The 20,707-nt window shown below is 33.7% G+C and overlaps 5 protein-coding genes across 5 annotated transcripts; all 5 read left to right on the top strand.

The window, feature by feature from the left end:
- Window positions 1–4,162: 4,162 nt before the first annotated feature.
- LOC114714254 (putative F-box protein At3g10430) lies at window positions 4,163–5,362 on the top strand. Its single transcript, XM_028898985.1, has one exon. It carries the CDS (start codon window positions 4,163–4,165, stop codon window positions 5,360–5,362), a length of 1,200 nt encoding a protein of 399 aa, XP_028754818.1.
- A 1,713-nt stretch (window positions 5,363–7,075) lies between these two features.
- On the top strand, window positions 7,076–7,630 carry LOC114714253 (F-box/kelch-repeat protein At3g06240-like). The gene has a single exon (XM_028898984.1). It carries the CDS (start codon window positions 7,076–7,078, stop codon window positions 7,628–7,630), a length of 555 nt encoding a protein of 184 aa, XP_028754817.1.
- Window positions 7,631–9,345: 1,715 nt separating this feature from the next.
- Window positions 9,346–10,050, top strand: LOC114714212 (protein TIC 20-I, chloroplastic-like). The gene has a single exon (XM_028898937.1). The coding sequence runs from the start codon at window positions 9,346–9,348 to the stop codon at window positions 10,003–10,005; it is 660 nt and encodes a 219-aa protein (XP_028754770.1). The 3' UTR covers window positions 10,006–10,050.
- Window positions 10,051–13,726: 3,676 nt separating this feature from the next.
- LOC114714251 (putative F-box protein At3g16210) lies at window positions 13,727–14,949 on the top strand. The gene is made up of 2 exons (XM_028898983.1): window positions 13,727–14,525; window positions 14,630–14,949. Exons 1-2 carry the CDS (start codon window positions 13,727–13,729, stop codon window positions 14,947–14,949), a joined length of 1,119 nt encoding a protein of 372 aa, XP_028754816.1.
- Window positions 14,950–18,534: 3,585 nt separating this feature from the next.
- On the top strand, window positions 18,535–19,776 carry LOC114714250 (F-box protein CPR1-like). The gene has a single exon (XM_028898982.1). The coding sequence runs from the start codon at window positions 18,535–18,537 to the stop codon at window positions 19,774–19,776; it is 1,242 nt and encodes a 413-aa protein (XP_028754815.1).
- Window positions 19,777–20,707: the final 931 nt, after the last annotated feature.

The following is a 20,707-nucleotide window of genomic DNA, read 5'->3' as shown; positions in this document are numbered from 1 at the left end:
TGCTTTTACTGACTTATGTTTACCACTAATAATGAATTGAAGAGGTTCCCCATCTTTTTATCTGTTGATGATATGAATGGAATTTTCAGTTATGCAGAGAGCTTCGACAAGCATGTTGAATAGCCTTGCTATGAAATTCTCACTTTTACATTATAGACTTTGTCTTGGCAATTTCGGTGGAAATGTACCCACAAAACCTTAGAACATTTTGGTTGTATCTATAAGCATTGATGCCCCGTGTATCTGTTATCTAGAATAGAGAAATTCAGTTCTATCTGCTTCTCACTTTTTACTTTTCTATGTCATCTGATTTTGAGTTTTCCTTACTCTTTTTACTTTTTTCCCCTATCATTACACGCTTTCTTTTTTAAAATTAAATTACAAGAGAGAGCATATTGCAAAAGCAAAATGCTACTTCGAGGGAAGGGAGACTTACTCGTGCATCATGTACTCATTTGTTTATTCCTTTTCCGGATGAAGATGGTATTCAGACTTGCAACATTGTACGTAGTACAAAGATTCCTAATCTCAGGAAAAATATTCTTACGAGCTATATATGAACAGGACTAATTCCTCTGATAGCATATAAATATAACTATATCAATTAATATATATATATATATATATATATAGAGAGAGAGAGAGAGAGGGGCACACGATGCCGCAACGTGATGCAATTTTGTTGTGTGGTGAAATTAAGTGCAGCTCGGAATGCCAGAAACACAGCTTGCATGCTTCCTCCTTGGTTGTGCACGTATATGTCATAAGCCTTTTAGCACTGGTATCAATTAATTGTGCTTCAAGAAAATATCAACTTTGAAACATAAAACCTTTTAAATTTTGATTGTGTGTATAATCCTTAATGCCCTTTAGATCTGTGAATTAGAATGGAGAAATTCAGTTCACTACTAGCAGGTTGCAAACTCTATCTTTGTGTTTTTTATCATCATATGTTCAACATAGGATATATAGTTTAATTGTTGCTATATAAATTATTTGGGTTTTGTTGGTCACTTAATATGCTACTCCTCCGGTCCTAATTATAAGACCCAATTGACTTATTTGAGGAGATTAAGGAAGTAAGTTAAGTTGGTTATTTATAATAAATAAGTGTTGTCATTCCTAAAATATCCTTGCTAATTAAGTATATTGGCTAAAACTATCATTATTAGAAGGATTATCTTGGAAAAAAATGCATAAATATAAGAGACAAAATGGATTGGGTCTTATAATTAGGACCAAATAAAAAGTCAAATTGGGTTTTATAATAAGGACCGGAGGAGTATGAGGCAATGCAATTTGCACTATAGATATTATATTTAAGAACAATTTTATAAAATTATTTTTCAAAAGAAGTTTTGAAAAGAATAATTGTTTAGACAATTATTTTAAAAAAATACATTTGAAAAAAATACAAGACAAAAAATACATTTGAAAAAATTACGAGACCTGTTATCTACATCATCCAAAATAGCAAAGTTATTAATCTAGCACCAGGCATAAGTTTAGGAGAGAAATGTTTAATCAAGTTCACTATTACATAAAAGTAGACCATTATTGAGAAAATTAGCGATCAAATTCAATTCTTTCACAGATCTTGTTGCTAAAATTACAGATGCAATGAAGAAATCGCTAAATTGCAAGAGAAAAAAAAAATTTTGTTGCTAATTTCCACGGCTAATATGCAACAAATTTTTCAGCATCGAGAAAACATGTGGCAAGTGATGACACTGCCTGACGGGTTGGAACCTCTCCTCTTTCCTTCCCATCCTCTCCCCTCCTTTTCTTTTTTCAACCATTGAATTAACATTTGAACCATTCAGATTTAAATCTTCTTAAAACTGTTATTAAAATATTAAATTACAAAAATAAATAAATTATAAATTATAAACTATTAAAATTTAATTCTACTGGTTTGCAAATGCACTAAATATTTTTAAATTTTTTTATAATTAGTTTATGAAAATTAAAATCTGAAATGTTGAAATATTTTAATCTAATTATTAGAAAAAGAAGAGGAATAAAGAGGTTGGAAAGGGAATAGTAGAGGATCCGAATCTCAAGTAGTTGAGGTTGTCGTTGACAGTGATGTGGTAGTGGCCAACATGAACACATGGCCGGCGTGACCGTCGTTAGCAAGACATGTGGCGGGTAGTGGGTAAATGAAAAAAAAAATCATAATTTTTCAAAACAAAAAAAAAAAGCAAAAATGCAAAGAAAAAATATTTAAAAGTTGTTTTGATTTTTTAGTTTTTAAAACCATATTATTTTTTTATTTTGTAGAATATCTAACTAAAAATAAATCACTAAATAATGTTTTATCTTTAAAAACAAAAAATTTAAAAAGAAAAAAAAAACAAGTCGAACTTTCTATTAAAACTTTGATTAGTCTTTCATTGAATTATTGGATCAATTTTTGAAGAATTAAGTTTAGAGTTGATAATATGGGTTGGACCTGGAGATGCAACCTGTCAACCCACTAAAAATGGTAGGTTAGGATTGGCTAAAGGTCAACCTGCCAATAAACAAAACTTTTTAACCCGCACTACCTAATCCACGACCGGCCACAAGTTACCTCACTAGCCCATGGGCTTACCCGCATTTATTTTTTTGATTTTTTTTAATTTTATTAATTATTATATGTATATTATTATATTTTATATCCTATCTAAAAAAATTAGAGAAAAACCTATATGATTTATTTGGTATTTTTAATCAAGTATTTAAAGGAAAGATAAAAATTTCATTATATTTTCTTTATATTGTATAAGGAAAAATATATTAAAAAAGAAAAAAAAAAGAAAATAATAGTTGGCGGGTTTAGCCAACCCGCTACTACACAGAGCCTTTTCAACCTGCATCGCCTAACCCTAACCCACTACGAGTCAACCCGCAATAGCCTAATCGTAACTTGCCATGGGTTGGCTCATATTGCGACCCCTAGTTAAGTTTAGTGAATATTTGGAAGAGTAAAATAGTATGAAGGGATGATATTTTAGGAGGCTTTTGGTTTTAAAAAAAAAAGGGCACTTTTTGAAAGTGTTTTTATGAAGTAAAACTCATCTCACATACTTATTTCATATATGGTAAAATTATTTTCAAAATCATAGTTTGGTTTTCACCCAAATACCCCCAGCTTAGACTAACTGGAGGATAACATGAAACCTTATATATGTTCAATTATGCTGAGAAAGCCTGACATGAAATATGATACTCATAAATTATAAATATTTAGACTTATTTTTCAGACGTTATAATGTATAATTTATAATATACATCGTACTGTATTGACATTATATTGATGGAAATAAAAATGGACAATTAAAGATTCTATAAGATTTTATGAGACTTAATTAGACAGTTGCAGATTCTATAATTAGGAATATTTGACAATTAATGAGACGATTTGATAATAATTTATTTTGGTTTTGATTTGATTATTATTAATTATCATCAATTATCAGCCCATATAGAAATGGAAAGAAAAAAAATAATTGAAGATTTTATAAGATTTAAATAGGATCAATAATATTTTGACAATTAATGAAACAATTTGAAAATAATTTATTTTTAGTTTTAATTTGATTGTTATCTCTCACCGTCAATTATCTTTTATCACATGACAGACTCCCATATTATCCGTAATATCATAAGTTAACCCTAATAATATTTAAAATGCATATTTATAAGGAAAAGATACAATGTTTACTAGGAAAAACTTTTGTATACAATTTATTTTTAAAATGCAGATTCCATTATTTTTATAAAATCAACAAAAACTTTTCAACACACATACTCCTTTGGTCCTATTTATAAGGCAGAGAGAGAAGATATTTTTTGATTCTATTTATATGGTATTGAGAGAAATTTTTTACATGGATGTACAATTTAAACCCTTATTTATTAGTGTGTTGACTTTATTTACATGAGGTATAATATATATTAAATAGGGATAAAGTTGGAAAGTTAATAAATTTTAAGTGAGAGTTGATGAAGTTTAAGATTTTTCTTAGTTTATATGAAACATATTGAAAGTGTCTTATAAATGGAATTAGAAGAGTAATCTTCTTTAATTAACTCTTCCCACACCCAAACCCTCTACTCCACTCCGCCGTTCACTCCTCTTCCCGAGAGAGCGAATTTGTAATTCCCTCCAAAGCAGATGGCGAGCGATGGCGGCAACCTCTCGCTGCCCTCCGAGATCGTCATCAACATTCTCAAAAGGCTCCCGGTCAAATCCATCGTTCGATTTCGATCTGTCTGTAAAAATTGGAAAAATCTCTTCAAAACCCCACATTTCATAGCTGAACATGCCCGCCACTCTTCTCACGAAAACCCTTTGCTTCTTCTCCATGAAAAAGATTTCGGTTCCAATGGTAAGCCTCCGTCCTTACGTTTGCTTAATTATAATATGGAAACCATTGAAGTTCTAAGCATACCCTCGATCGATTGCCTTAAACATGGTTGGAAAATCATTGGTTCTTGCAACGGCCTTCTTTGTGCCGGAGTCGATCTTGATCCAGATGGGTCTCCTCGCTCGCTTTGCCTGTGGAACCCGGTGATTAGAGAGGTCAGAGAAATACCCCTAACTACAACAACGAAGGATTACTGGGGACTGTGCGAATTTGGATTTGGGTTTAGTAGCAATTTTAATGATTACAAGATAGTGAAATTTTATATTCCAGAGTTGCGTAAAAAGAAGAAGAAACGTCAACCCTATAATGCCGACCTACTCGAGCATCATAGATCGGAAGTGTATTCATTAAGCACAGGTTTATGGAAGAAACTAGAATTTGGAGCTTTACCAAAGACAACAATTATATCAAAAAATATCAGTGCTGAGGGAAATGATGGAACTATCCTTTTCTTAGGAGAAAAGGACAATTTGCCTGTGCTCGTTTCCTTCGACATAGCTACTGAAGTGTTTAGATTAACACAAATACCACTACCCCGTGATCTTCCAACTGCTATTGGTGTGTACCAGAACAAATTAGCTATGTTTCGGCACTGCAACATCTCTTTTCATTCTATCCATATATGGGCGATGGATGAGGTTGCCGGTGAATCTGGAAAGAGTTTCAGTTTTACTGAAGAATTTAAGCATTGCATAATTTCGTACTTTTTTCATCCCTTGTGTATTTGGAGGAATGAAATAGTTTGCGTTGACAAAGAGCGGTGGCATCTTGACGAAGACGAAGACGAAGACGAGTGTTATGATGAATCAGTGTACTTTCTTAGGCTGCTCAATCTCACTACTAAGAAATGGAAGGAGTTCTACAAGGTTTCATCTTCCTATGACTGGTGTGATGGTTTCAGTTATGAGAGGAGCCTTGGGTCTGTTTGGAACGCCCAGGTTGAATAGCATTGCTTTGAAATATGATCATTTCTGCATTTCATGTTTAATTTCTTTTTTCTCTAATTCACAAAAACCTTTGAAGATTATTTTGGTTGGATCTATATATAATTCTTGAAGCCCCTTTGATCTTTGATCTGGAGTAGTGAAGAAATTCAGTATTAGTTTGTTTCATGCTTTATTTTAGCCTTCTGTATATCATCACCCTATGTTCAATTTTCTTGGATAACATATAGTTTAATTAGTTGCTGGCTTGCTGCTATATAAGTTTGCTTGGTTTTGTTGGGTTGTGTTTTAGTGGGGGTTGCCTACAGACGAATGATTGTAAATCAATGGGAACCAAAAAAAAGAGTATAATTAAATTATTGAAATGCTTTCAATATAAAAATAGTAAAAATGCACTACATGCCCCCCGGTCTACAGTATATGTCACTTCTAGAAAAATAACAGGTCCAAAATATGTCATTAAAGAGTAATTAATGCTTATTTGTCAATTTTGTCCCCATAATTAACTCTTAAATGTGACTCTTTGTATTTTTCTTTTTTGTTTGCAATCTCATTTAATACGGATAAAGTTGAAAAAATTTTCAACTTGAAACATGTTTAATTAATCAACTACTATTTTTTGATATTGATGAATTAGTTAAAATGAATTATGCTATGGATCGGAGGAGTCCTTGTTGTGAGATTTTTTTTTAGTGATTAATTGCTTTCATGGCACTACACATTAATTTTCCCTTAAAAAATTGCCTACGACCTGTTTCTTTAGTACTACCTCCCATCATAATTATAAGACCTCATTTGTATCTGCAATGAGATTTCATAGTTAGGATAAGAGGTAGTAATATTTTTTCCTGCCTTTTCATTGTCACCGAACTTATTTTTTCTTCATCCTTTTAGAGCTGTTGATTCTTTTCCCAACATAACCTTCGAAGTTGCAAACAAAACTTTTTTGCGCATTGAGTAAAATAGTCCAACATAGAAAACTTTTCGAGGTTATGAAACAAATTTATGATTTTTTTTCCTTCTCATCTTTAGATGCATTCTAAAGACAATTTGATCTCTCACTTTCAACTATATAAAAGAAAATTATTTTCCCTCATTCGTTCATTTGTTTCCCAACCACATTTCAAGCAACCCCAAACAATTTTGTGACCGTCAAGTGCAAATAATGCCTTCTTCCCTCAAGCGACAAAATGAAATTGAAAGATGACAGGGCCATTTTTCAATAAACAACATGATAAATTATTAAATTAGATGAACAAAATTTCATAGTAAAAAACTTTTCAAGGCTATGAAACGTAAATCTTTTGACTTCTTTAGTCATTCTAAACTTTATTTGATCTCTCTCCTTTCGCCTATATAAAAGGTAATTCTTTTCCCTTGTTCTATATCATTCCTTTCTTACCATTTCAAACAAGGAAATGGAAGATGAGGGAGTCATTATTTTACCACAAGATCTCATAATAGAAATTCTCAAAAGGCTTCCTGTCAAATCCCTAATTCGATTTCAATCCGTTTGCAAACTTTGGAAAAATCTCATCAAATCCTCATCTTTCATCTCTACCCACTTACACTACTCAGCTCACAACAATCCTTCTCTTTTCTTCGAACAAACCCGTCTTGAACAACGCAATCCTACATTCTTATTTCGCTTGATTCCAACATGAAAAATGTTGAAGTTCAGATACACTCGAGACGCCCCCCTGGATCCATTCCATCATGGATTATAGTCTTATCAGACTTGTTGGTTCCTGCAACGGCTTGTTCATTGTGGAAATGGAATTTATTGGTGGTCCTCCTGATGATGATGATGATTCTATATATTTTTATCATATTTTTCTATGGAACCCAGCGACTAGAGATGTCAGGCAAGTTCCCGAGCCATCAACACGCATCCATTCAAGGAATCCAAATTATGGATTTGGGTTCAATCCTGTCCTTAATGATTACAAAATAGTGAGAATTTATACATATGACTTTGCTTATGCTGGGAATCGACGTAAAATCTTTGTGGACAAAAATTGTGCTCATGATGTGGAAGTGTATTCATTAAGAAGAGGGTCATGGGAGAAAGTAGAATCTGTGGTTTTAAATAGAGTAAGGTATCTTAAATCCTTTCAAGCTGTCGTTTCTAATGGAACTATGTTTTGGTTAGGGAAGATGGATGAAGAACATGATCTTTATGTGGTAGTTTCATTTGAGATAGCAACAGAAATATTTTCACTGATGCCACTACCTTCTTCATCAGTAACCCCTAATTTAGGTTCAAAATAAGGCTTAGCGTGCATGAGAACAAACTTGCTATGTTTTGGGGGCCTTATTATAAGGTTGGAAAGACTGATTGTTCTTTCTTTGATTTATGGGTGATGGAGGAGGAAGGGAAGAGTTGGAGTTGGACTAAGAAATTTAGTATTGGTCCAACATCAAAGTGGTTATATCCCTTATGTATTTGGAGCAATGAAATTGTCTGCACCAATAATGGGCCAATTCCAGGAGGGTTCAGTAGTGAAAGTGATGAGGATGAAGAAGAGAATGGGACAAGCATCTTTTTATCTTTGTTCAATCTCACTACTAATGAATGGACGTCGCACAACTTTATAAATGAAATTAGTTATTATGAGAACATTTTCAATTATGCAGAAAGTCTTGTCAGTCTGTAACATATCCACAACGAGTAGCATTGCTCAAGTGCTTTCAGCATTTTGGTTGATCCGATCCACTGTTATTAGAATAAAGGAAACTCAACCTATAATGTTTGACTTTGACTTCTTCTTTTTTTTTTTAAATTTTAATGACGCCTGCCAATTTTTTCCACGTTACTTTTAAGTTTGGGCTTAAAAAAGTATATTTTGGCATTCGGCTTCGGCTTCGGCGGCCTACGTAAATAACCCAAACCATTCCCGCATTCTCTGCCTCTCATCTGGCTCGCTTGACCTCCGTTCGTCTCCGACCAAGTAACGGCGCTCTCTCTCTCTCTCTCTCGCCGTTCGTTCTCTCCCGCGGAGGTACTCTTTGGCTCTGAGCCTTTGATTTAGATGATGTGTAGTCTTTAGCTTCTGCTTCAATTGGTTCAACAATTTGAATGCCTGGGATCTGTTGATTTTGCTGGCTGTGATGATTTCATTGCTTTAGCTTTATTATTAATTTGGCTGCCACTGATTTTTGCTGGTTGAGTAGTGAATGTAGAATAAATGTGTTTTCTTTCAACCCAACTATGCTCTATTAATCAAGTTCTGGAGTTTCGATTTTTAGAAATAAGTTTTTCTGTGCTAAGATAAGTAAAGTCTCTGATAGAGTTACGGCGTGACTGAATATGGAGAAAGTGGGGGTTGGTGGGGAAGGAGTTTGATCAGATTTACCCATAAATTAAAAGTAGAGTTCTGGATGTTTGTTTTATCGTTTATTTAATTGTTTATTTTTGCATTATGAATAGAGCAGAAGCTATATATGAAGTACTTTGATGTTTATTCAGTTTAGGAGATTCTCCTTAGCTACTTTTTCTCCTCACAATTCCAAGATATATTTGTTGGATTGGTTACATGTTGAAAAAAAATCATGTTTTTCTTCCCTTGTTTATTAATCAATGCCTTTTCTTGTGATGCTGGCTTTCAATCAGGTTTTTGACCATGATAGGAAATGTTTACCCTTTGACCCAAAGTTCATCTAGGGTTTATCGGCCCTCCCAGCATTTTAGCCGTCTGTCCTCTTGCAGTTCTAGCATCCAATGTTCCTGCAGGGGGCTTAACTTACTGGGGCTTAACTCCTGCCCGCCAAGAGGTATATGGCTTGTTTAATTTGTTTGTTAACATGACCTCTTTTTTTTTTTATTTAATATGATATGAATTATTGAGCTGATAAATCCATCATACAAAACATTCTTATTAGCTTGCTATTTGGTGAGAATGTGTTACTGTAATCATTTTACACAATTGAGATGTTCTAAGTTATGACTGATATTTCTTATTTCATTCTAAGTTCCCTTCATAGGAATGATGCTGTCCTCAAACATTATTTCTGCTGCATCAAGCCTAAATTTTTCTGGTGGAGATCAAAGTCTTGGTCTTCTTTACCCCAGAATCACCTGGCCATCTTCTAGGCAAAGAAGGTTTTGTGTGGTTCCTCGAGCATCATCAAAGGATGATGTCCCATACAGCTTCCGATATCCAGTGATGACCAAAAAGCCAAGATGGCTATGGAGGACACTTGCATGCCTCCCATACCTTATGCCTCTACATGAGACATGGATGTATGCTGAGACAGCATATCATCTTCACCCATTTCTTGAGAACTTAGAATTCATGACATACCCTTTCCTTATGGCAATTGGGAGTCTGCCAAGCTGGTTCCTCATGGCTTACTTCTTTGTGGCATATCTTGGGATTGTGAGGAGAAAAGAATGGCCCCACTTCTTCAGGTTCCATGTGGTGATGGGAATGTTATTGGAGATTTCTCTCCAGGTGATTGGCACTGTGAGCCGTTGGATGCCTCTAGCAATCTACTGGGGAAAACTAGGAATGCATTTCTGGACTGCGGTAGCTTTTGCCTATCTGTTCACAGTGTTGGAGTGTATGAGGTGTGCTCTTGCTGGGATGTATGCGGATGTTCCTTTCGTGTGTGATGCTGCATATATCCAAATTCCTTATGACTAAGGAAGAAGATGTACACAGCATATTTGAATTAGTTTTTTTAAAAGTGATTTTGTGAAAATCGAGATAAATATATTAGAGGAGTTTTGTTTCAGGTTGCATGAAATTTTTTTTAAGTGCTTTTTGAGCATTTCTTAGCCCCCGTAGAAAAGGTTAGCTTGGATTTTACTTTTCGTATTGCAGATTTTGTTGAGCAGAAGTAATAAACTGTGGGATTTCATCAATCTAGATTTTTTTTTTCACTTGTTAAATACTACTAGTCTTGACATAATTATTCTGTTGAAAATAATTTTAATGGTTTGAATTTTAATATTTATACTTTTTGTTATTTAATTGAAAGGACTATGTTTTTTAAAAAAAGTGCGTGCTAGTTGGAAAATTCTATTTATTTTGTAAGTATATATAAGGATATATATATATATATATAAGTATTGTGCCACCTTAAAAATTTGACTATATAAATTATACTCGAATTATGTTGGTCCAAGAAGAAAAAAAGGTCTATTTTATCTACATAGGATTCAAATCTTTCTTATTTATTATTTTTACTATAATTAACTAATTTATTTAAATTTTATAATCCACCTCAACTAGTTAAGAATTTTTTTTTAATACAAGTACCTATTGGAAATAATTCTGTTAGTAAAAGTTAAATAGCTACAAAGCAATAAGACTTTGATTTTTTGTTCGGCTGAAATACTCTTCCGTCAAAATTGCCGATCGGAAACAGTTCAAGTAAGAAGCCCAAGACGCAAAGCAAGCCCAATCTCCACCCGCAGGCCACAACGCAGACCAGAAAAACAAAACGACATAATAACACCAAGTTAGCTCAAAAAGACACATTGTCACAAAGAGACGCAACGCGTTCGCATTCCGTGCTCATCAGCCTGATGAGCACGGAGTGAGCATTTTTAATTTTTTTAATTTTATTTTTTTGTTACAAAAAAATTTATACCATCTCAAATTATTAATATAAAAATTATCTTGATATTTAATTTAGTCTTAAATATAATATTCTAATCAACTTATCTCTTATATATATATTTATTTTTTCAATATAGTCCTTATAATAATTGTACGTGTTAAAGATTTAATCAATTGTTGATTTTAGTTAATACACATAATTAGTGAGAGGCATTTTAGATAAAACAACACTTATTTATTACAACCGGCTAATTTAGCTAATTTTTGTAGTATACTTGAATTAGTTCGCATTCCGACGCTAGGATCATCGGTTCCGGCAACGGCGTGCTCTGTGCTGAAATAGTTGAGCATGGTGTATCTCCTCCTTCCCTTTTACTGTAGAATGCAGCCATTAGAGAGGTCAGAAAAGTACCTATAACAATTGATTTTCAAGGGGATTGCTTTTCAAGATTCGGGTTCGGCCCAATTCTTAATGATTACAAGATCGTGAGAATCTTTTCCCTTCATTATGAGGTCAACCGAATGGAAGTGTATTCATTTTGTACTTGGTCATGGAAGGAACTAGAATTTGAGAACTTAGATAGAGTAACATTTTGTCATAAAACAGCTGAAAGTGTTACTGCTAATGAAGCTATCTTTTGGCATGGCTACAATGAAGATACTATTACAGTGGAGACCTTTTATTTCTATTATATTCTAAATGACGTTTTACTCTTGTTTTAGGAAGGACCTAAAAAGAAAGGATATAAAAAGTAGCTTCTGTTTACTTCTGTTTTGAATAGAAGAGAAAAATGATATTTACGTCTATCTTGCTTTAAAACAGAAGTAAAAAATGATGGTAATTTTTTACTTCTATTTTTCAAAACATAGGTAAATGCTGGTGATTTGTTACTTCTGTTTTATCATAATAGAAGTAAATAATTTTCCCATTCTCTACTATTTGCTTCAAATAGATGTGAATGTGCTCGTTTTTTTAAAGAAAGTTTCACTTCCTGTATATCACTTGCATTACAATAACTACCATGTGATACATTTTCATTAGCCACTTTCCAACAAGTTCAAATATTCTAACATTTAAATAAGTCAATATTTTTAGCCAACATACATTAACTAACTAGTCAAAAGAACAAACTGCAAAAGTCAAAATTGATAATCTAATAAGATGAAGTTATCTCTAAACATAAACTTTATCAATCCCTAGACCACTATTTTTTAAGTAATTGCTGGGTCAAAAGGTCTCGAATAAAATTAATATCATCAACAGTGTATAAGCAATCATTATCAAAGATCTGTAAATTAACAAATGAACAAATATAAATATATGAAGAATAAGTAACAATTCAATTTAAAAATTCAACAACTATTACAAAACTAAAATTATATTTACTTATCTCTTCAAATTTTTTAGTACATCCACTCTCAATTTGCTATTAAATTAACCTCTCAAGATCATCATAACTATATTACCATTCTAATGCAATGTCAATATATGAAAATCCTCTCTTAGGTATTTTGACAAACAATTTGTGTACATCAATATTCAAACAAGTTGAACAAACTTTTTAACCTTCAAATCCACTATCCAATCAAGTTTAAAACTTTCTAGATACAATTCAAGAATTAGCAGCAACATGAACAAAGAACCATCCATTTGCAGCACGTATAGAAACCAAAAGGAGGAATGTTGCACTTCAACTTACCTTATTTAATGGAGAAATGGCGTCGACATGGACAGGAGAAGAGAGGACATAGGTGGCTTTGACGGTGAGCTTCTTTCTTCAATGGGGACGCCGAGTTGGAGAGGAGGAGAACCACATTTTACTTCCTGCTGTGTAAGCTGTGCGAGCTGAAGCTGGAAGAGCTGGATGAGCTGAGGACCTGATGCGACTGGATGAGCTAGCGGATCTGATGCGAGGACGAGCTGGATGTTCAAAGCTGGAGCTGGAATGGGAGGGAGGGAAAGACCGAGTGTGCGTAAGCTGGAATATTGGGAGGGAGCTGGAACTGGAATGCGAGGACAAGCTAGAGGGCAATTTTTTTCTAAAATTATTCAGGCTCCTTCTCATCTGTTGTTATTTAACAGACGAGAAGAAGCTAAGCTTCAACGTCTGTTGTATAATACCAGACGAGAAGCACCTGGACTTCTCATCTGTTTCTAGTAACAGACGAGAAGCTTCTTGTCTGTCACTGATGAAACAGATGAGAAGTGCCTGATTCTCGTATGTGGTCTGAAACAGAGGAGAACTTGGGCCTTATTCTTGTCTGTTTTAACAGACAAGAATACTAGCTTTTCTCCTCTGTTTTTCTAAACAGAAATGAATGAGAAAGGTAAAAAGTATATTTTCTTATAGTATAGATATTTTGCTTGGCTAGTTTCATTTGAAATAACAAAGGAAGTGTTTACATTGGCCCCAATACATGCATTACGCTTTAATGAAACTGAAAGATTTACGGGGTATGACAACAAATTTGCCGTGCTCAATATTGATGAAGAAACGTATGAGACTTATTTGATTGATTTGTGGGTAGTGGAGAATCGTTAATTTCTTCTGGATTTTCCTGCTTGCCTTGTTCTGTGATTTTCTAGGTTATTTTTTTAAAGAAAAAACTGATTTTGGCTATGGTTTCAGTGCTTCAATTTTATTCGCTTGCTTCGGTTCCTGTCAACTTTGCAAAATGATGGGGTTGTAATATTTACTGGTTTGGCTCTGTTAAATATCAAATATTGTTATAATTTTGGTGCTCAAATTTTGCATATAAACTCTGATCCAAAAGCGCAGAGTTCTAAGGTTGACCCTATATGCCTACAGTGCAGGCTAAAAGGTTGTGGCTTGGTGCCGATGGTTTTCTCCAAAACACTTTGATACCTTTCTCAATGGGGAGAACTGTGAAGCCTCTGAGGACCTTTCTTCCTGATGGGATAATCGTTAACATTTTCAGAAGACTTCCAGTAAAATCTCTTATCCGATTGCAATGTGTATGCAAGCATTGGAAAAATCTTATCAGGTCACCGTTTTTTACTCCAGTCTTCAAAACCCTTCACTTCTGCAGATGGCCTCGACCTATGTCCTCTGGTTTTCACTGGGTTTTGCTGGATCGTGACATGCGACGACGTGTAGTTCAGAATTCACAGATCTCTTTGATCGATACCTTGCCCCAGTTGAGCATACATGGGTCAAGCAATGGCTTGCTCTGTCTTAAAAGCGCATCTCAAAATTCCATTTTATTGTGGAATCCGGCAACCAGAGAATCCAAACAGGTCCCCGCAGCTACCAATCGTTTTGGAGGCCATTGCTGTATAGGATTTGGGTTTAGTCCAATTGTTAATGATTATAAGATCGGGGTGATTTATGATCATAACCTTGAGAGGGTTTGGAGAGTGTATCAAGTTAAAGTGTATTCATTATGCACAAGGTCTTGGAAGGAAATAGAAGTTGGAAACATGGAGGGTTTATATGTTAACGCTCATAGTGTTAGTGATAATGGACATGCCTTTTGGTTTGGGTTCAAGAATGAAGATGATGATTATTGCTCAATAGTTTCATTTGACATAGCAACTGAAGTATTTACATTGATCCCAATGCCTGCATCAGATGATAGTTTGTTAATGAGAACGCTTGATGTGTATGAGAACACCCTTGCATTGTTTTGTATCAAATGGATTGCTCCGAGTGAATATTGCATTGAATTGTGGGTGATGAAGGAAGTTTCAAGTACATCACGGGAGAAATGGATTTGGGCTCACAATACACTAGCAGCGCTTGTTCAGGCTTGTCAATGTTATATCCTATTACTATTTGGGGCAATAAAATCATATGCCAACCTGAATTTGATGGTGATTCTGAAGATCATGAAGGCGAGAAGGATAATGACCCACTTACTCCTCTTTACATGTTCAATATTGGCAGTACTGAATTTAGGATATTTGCTATTCCTTCCTGTAACAAGGGCTATGGCCTAACAATTGACAATTATGTTGAAAGCCTTGTATCAATTGGCAATATTCATGTTGAGAATCCTTGATAACTGTAACAGATGCTACAATACTTCGTTAAAGTCAGGAAGGGATTGGTGTAAGATTGTGTTGTTAGTTTAAACCTTTCAAACATATTATTATTGGTCTTTTTACTGATGCTATTTTACATGACAGTGCTGGTTCCATAATTCATCCTCTATTACTTGAGTTTAGTTTTAATTTTTGATGGCATTTAGGACACCTAGTGTCCGCTTTGGATCATATTATATTGTTAGGTACCTGAGCAATTGACTTATCCGAAATATGGATTTGCAACCAGGATGCGCCTCTCAGGAAATTTTTTTTTAAAAACAAGATGAGATTTGAACTCAGTTTACCCACTTATATGTATGTTTATTGTAAGACGATGCTTAGTCAGTACACCCAAATACATCTTGCAGGTAAAGCATCCTTCCTTCTATGCCAAAGGAAAAATAATTAATTTCAGTTGGAATTTCAAATTCCATAAAACCTTCCAAATAGTATAATATTAACTCAATACCTGAGAATTACATCTATTCCTTTCTACGATATCATTATCGCCTTTCTTTAAAGAATAACAACCATGATTATCACGTTTCCAGATAAGTTCTTGATAAGATTTAGCCGCCATTATTAATGAAATATTCTTTGTTAAGCGCAATAAGCTTTCTACCGTCAAAGCTTACACTGATAAATTCTATTGCATCTGTCTCGGACATGGTTAATTAATCAATGCAATATTGCATGTTTAGTTTTTTTCTTCGAGGGATTTTCAATGCCAACGTCAATATTTCTTGTGTTTACTTCGTTTATATATTGTTAAATTGAATATTTTATGCTTAATTCTCCATGTACTAATTATATTGTTGGGACATGGTTATTAGTAATTAACTTGGGGAAAAAATTGAAGCTAGCTTTTATAATCCTAATCCTCGTTAATTAGTTGGGTTGCAAAGAAAGAAAGAAATATTTTGTCGTGAAGGAAGAGGGTTTCTTCATCTCAAACTAGCAAATGAAATAAAGGAATCTAAGGATGAATCGACTCGACATGAAGAAAGAGGATTCTAATTAAGCCTATGTAATTTAGAACACATTATATTATGTAATCATAAAAGTTATACTTTACATATTCTTCAAGATAAATCTAAGACCAAAGACACGGGTGAAGGATATTAGTCATTCAACCGATTAAACCATTGGTTCAAGATATATTGTAAATCAATCGATGTTGAATTCGGCGCCAAATTAGTAGTAACTAAATTAATTAATTTTAATTATATGTATATTTAAGGAAATCATTACTGATAAATTTATAATGTAATAATCCATCGCTATACGGCTATAATATTAAAATACATTGATTTCTCCTCTATTTTGCCTTTTCATCGTACAAATCTTCCCTATTGTAAAAACTTTCACATACCTCCCTTGATACCAAACCTTCTATTTTACGTAGTCTCTCTAAAATATTTACATACATCATAGATTATACATCAATTTATAAGTAAAACAAATTAGTTTAGGAAAAAAAATGATAAATATAAGTACTTAAAAGTAATTTAATAAATTTTTATATTTTTTTAAATTAGTCAACTAGGTCTTATATGCTTATATTAAGGACTAGAAGTAGCACCATAGTTTTTTTTTTTTTTTGGGATTTACAGTACCAAGCCCACTCCGTTCCTGTTTCATGCCTCAACTATCAGGAGTAATGAAATCGTCCCCTTCTCCCATGCCAGAGACGATGAAGACAAGAATGAGGAAAGAAAATCTTATATATATGTGTGAGTGTGCATATGTTTAATATCTCTACTATTGCGTTCAAGAAGCTCGCTACAACTCCTTCTAGTTGTAACAGATTTTCAATTATGTGGGAAGTCCTGTATCATTTGGCAACATTTATAATAAAGAGGCAGGATCTTAAATATTAGTTATTACATGGTAGATTTTATTCGTTTACGTGCTCTTGAGTTTTGATTGAAATGCATCTATAGTAATTCTAAACATACAATTTGTGATGCCATTTATCAATATACTACTACAAAACGGATCATTTATGTCCCCATTTTCCACAAAATAACAGAGGATAATGGAGGAGGACACATGTGCATTCCAGGAGAGATGGATTTATTTCGGCTCAATCTCACTTTTAATGAGTTTAAGAGTTTTCTTACAGGGTATTACTCTCACCACGGAATGGAGTGAGAATCAACAGTAATAAGGAAATAATTATGATCTTTTCCCGCCAAAATAACTATGACTTTCATTACTGGATTTAGATATTTTACAATATATCTGTAAAATATATATATATATATATATATAATATTCGATTCAGTTTAGGGTGTGTTTGGCTCAATAGAAGGGATGGGAGAGGAGGGATTTTAATGGAGAGAAAAGTGATAAAAGAAAGGGGAGGGATTTTAATATTACTTTATTTAGATTAATACGAGGAGAGGGAGGGGAGGACTTTTAATGTTACCTTATTTAGTTTAGGGAGGGAGGTGAGGCAAAATATTTTTTATGGACAACATTGCCCTTATATTATTTAAGTTGATTTTTACAAACTTTATAGAGTAATTAATAAAATAAAATTATAAATAATATTTAATAGATGATCGACTTTTTATGATTAGCAAAATTACATACATATAATGATAATACTTAATTAATAGCTACTATATATCCAACAACTATAATTGTATTTACATCCAAAATCTGGTCTAATGAAGTAAATGTGTTTAATTTGAGTATTTTTTTTTCCACTTTTCATTTCTCTTTATGTTGTTGATATGAGTAGTAAAATAACTTTTTTGAAGACGACATAGATGGCTTGTTTGTACTTTTTTTTTTGAATGCTTGATTTGCATTTTGAAAATTAAAATATATTTGATGGCTTTAATATTTGATCGCATATAAATGAGGGAAGAAGGACATGATTGAATATATAAATATACCAAATCACATACAATTCGGTAGTGAAGGGTAACATGGGTTTATTAGAAAATAATATGGGCATATTAGTCAATACAAGTCAAAATATTACCCTTTCCTCCAAATTCTCCCAATTTTGGTGGGGAGGGGAAGGGAGGGAAAATGTTAAAAAAATTCCTCTCCCCTCCTAAAATTTTTATCTTGCCAAACAAAAAAAAATGATTAAAATCCCTCCTCCTCATTTCCCTTCCCTCCAAATTCTTCATACCAAATGAACTGTTAGTCTAATTAGAATTTTTTATTCTCAAAATCATGCTTTCAAATAAATTAGAAATATTATAAAAAAATATAATATATGATAGCTCATTTCTCAGTATTGTCTTTGGATTACATCTGTGATCATCTGTCCCTAATATTATTTATTTAATTGTTTTGTTGAAATCCTCTTCGGGTAGATCCGATAAAACTGGAAATCCTCCTCGGGAAGGGGATTCCCATCTCTCCACTTCGCCTCAGCCTTCTCCTTCTCCTTTAGACGGAGTCACGCCATCATAAGTTCAGAACCCTAGTCGGAGAAAAACCTTCCGATCCTGTGGCTATCACTCCTTGACGTCAACTTCTAGTGCCCTAATATTGACTGCCACGGACGTCCCTCCTCTAAGATTCCTCTTCCAATAATGGCGGCCGCTGTGAAGATGCAGGAAACGAAAGCGCACACAGCCTTTATTCCCAAGGATATCATGGCCAACATTTTCAAAAGGCTTCCGGTTAGATCGTTATATCGGTTTCAATGTGTGTGCAGAGATTGGAAAGATCTGATAAAATATCTCATCAAGACTCCACCTTTTGTCCAAGACCACTTCCACTATTCCAACTGCCAAGACCCTGTCCTTCTCCTTGAGCAGTACCATCCCAAATTCTGTGGTATTCGCCTCAGTGTGCTGGATTGCGATATGCGAGTCGGTAAAGTTCAAAACTTACCTTCTATTCATTCTTTATATAATTCTGAGGTGTTGGGTTCCAGCAATGGCTTGGTCTGTGTCAAAACTGAGAATGGTATAAATCCTCATCCCATTTTGATATGGAACCCCGCCACTAGAGACATCAGAGAGGTGCGCACCAGAACTATCATTCATTTTGACCTTATTGACGGGTTAGGATTTGAGTACTACAGAACTTACATTGAACCTAAGCTTGTTGATTATTTTGGATTTGGATTCAGTCCTCTTGATAGTGATTACAAGATTGTGAGAATTAATCTATTTCATCCTTCTACTATTAAAGCCGTGGACTTGTATTCGTTGAATTGCGGGTCATGGAAGCAAATAGACTTTGGAAACCTAAATGGCATAAAGATGAGTTCTGCATATATCACTATTAATGGAGTTATGTTTTGGGATACTGCGTGGTGGGATGATAATAAGGATCTAGTACTTTCAATTGACCTATCAAAGGAAGTTTGTAAATTGATACGGATGCCTTATTTAGGCTATGCTTCTCATAGAAACCTTGTTGAGTATGAGAACAAACTTGCTCTGGTTGCTCGCAAGGGTGGATCTAATTTGATTCATTTGTGGGTGTTGAAGAAGTACACGTGTCCATCTGAGGATAGCGAGGAGGAGAAGAGATGGAAATGGACTAAAATATATACTAGTAGTCCTTGTCCATGCCCTTACTTAATTCCAAGGACTATTTGGAGGAACGAGATTGTCTTAGTGCCTGATCAGATTGAGAATGATGGTCAAACGACAATAATTTTATATCTCCTCAATCTCACTACTAATGAGTTTAAGAGGCATGCCGTTATATCTTCCCCTCACAACTTTCAACAAATAAGGAAAGGCACTAAAAGAGACGATGTTGAAATTGATATTTTTAATTACATCGAAAGCCTTGTATTAGTCAATCGGCATCATTAATGATTACAATGCAAGTTTAATTTAATTAAACACTACTTTTGGCATGGAAATTCAGTTTTTAAATCAGTCATAATAGATTATATCATAATTTATTTAGTTGTTAAATCCTTCTTGCAAAGTTATGAGTGGAATGATAATTTATGTAAACTTTGTTTTGGTAATATGCCTTCTATGATTTCTGTTGTTTAGTGTTTTTTAATTCTTAATATTGTTTTAACCTTTATGGTATTAATTCATAAATATGCATTGGATGTTACCCTCTAGCTTAATTAGAGTTTTGTTTAACATTTCTCCTTAGCTTAGTAGTATTTGTTTGTTTATCATGTTAATAGTTTTCAGGAATATCATTCTTATAAAAACTTTTAAAAATTTTTTGTAACACCTAACTCTCTTATATACTATTTGGGTTAATAACAGACTCTGAACCACTTCCGTAAGGTTTTTGACCGGAGAAAAACTGAGCCATTTTTTTTTTCCGTTTCAAAATACAAACATTTGGAATGGCCCAAAATATATACTAGCAATCCTTGTCCATGCCCTTGCTTAATTCCAAGGACTATTTGGAGGAATGAGATTGTCTTAGTACCTGATCGGATTGAGAATGATGGTCAAACGACCATTTTATATCTCCTCAATCTCACTAGCTAGCAATGAGTTTAAGAGGCTTACTGTTAGATCTTACCCTCACAACTTTCACCAGATAGGGAAAGGCAGACCTTTCTAGTAAGCTAAAAGAGACGATGCTAAAATTGATATTTTTTTAATTACATGGAAAGCCTTGAATTAGTCAATCGGCATCATTTGATTATATTGAAAGTTTGCTTTAATTAAACAGTTTTGGTTGAAATTCATCCATAATAGTTTATATCATAATTTATTTTTAGTTGTTAAATTTTTCTTGCAAAGTTATGAGTGGAATGATCATTTATAT

Source organism: Neltuma alba, unplaced genomic scaffold, assembly GCF_004799145.2.
Source record: "Neltuma alba isolate B1F8T4 unplaced genomic scaffold, ASM479914v2 tig00011497_pilon, whole genome shotgun sequence".
Taxonomy (NCBI): Eukaryota; Viridiplantae; Streptophyta; class Magnoliopsida; order Fabales; family Fabaceae; genus Neltuma; species Neltuma alba.
Note: the sequence above shows the minus strand (reverse complement) of the source record. Positions and strands in the feature narration are given on the sequence as shown.

Bases quoted from the DNA above. Each gene is read 5' to 3' on its own strand.
- LOC114714250 (XM_028898982.1), top strand. From the start codon at position 18,535: ATGGCGGCCGCTGTGAAGATGCAGGAAACGAAAGCGCACACAGCCTTT.
- LOC114714251 (XM_028898983.1), top strand. From the start codon at position 13,727: ATGCCTACAGTGCAGGCTAAAAGGTTGTGGCTTGGTGCCGATGGTTTT. The intron at 14,526-14,629 runs GTTTGTTAATGA...TGGGTGATGAAG, and splicing joins AATGCCTGCATCAGATGATA to GAAGTTTCAAGTACATCACG.
- LOC114714212 (XM_028898937.1), top strand. From the start codon at position 9,346: ATGATGCTGTCCTCAAACATTATTTCTGCTGCATCAAGCCTAAATTTT.
- LOC114714253 (XM_028898984.1), top strand. From the start codon at position 7,076: ATGGATTATAGTCTTATCAGACTTGTTGGTTCCTGCAACGGCTTGTTC.
- LOC114714254 (XM_028898985.1), top strand. From the start codon at position 4,163: ATGGCGAGCGATGGCGGCAACCTCTCGCTGCCCTCCGAGATCGTCATC.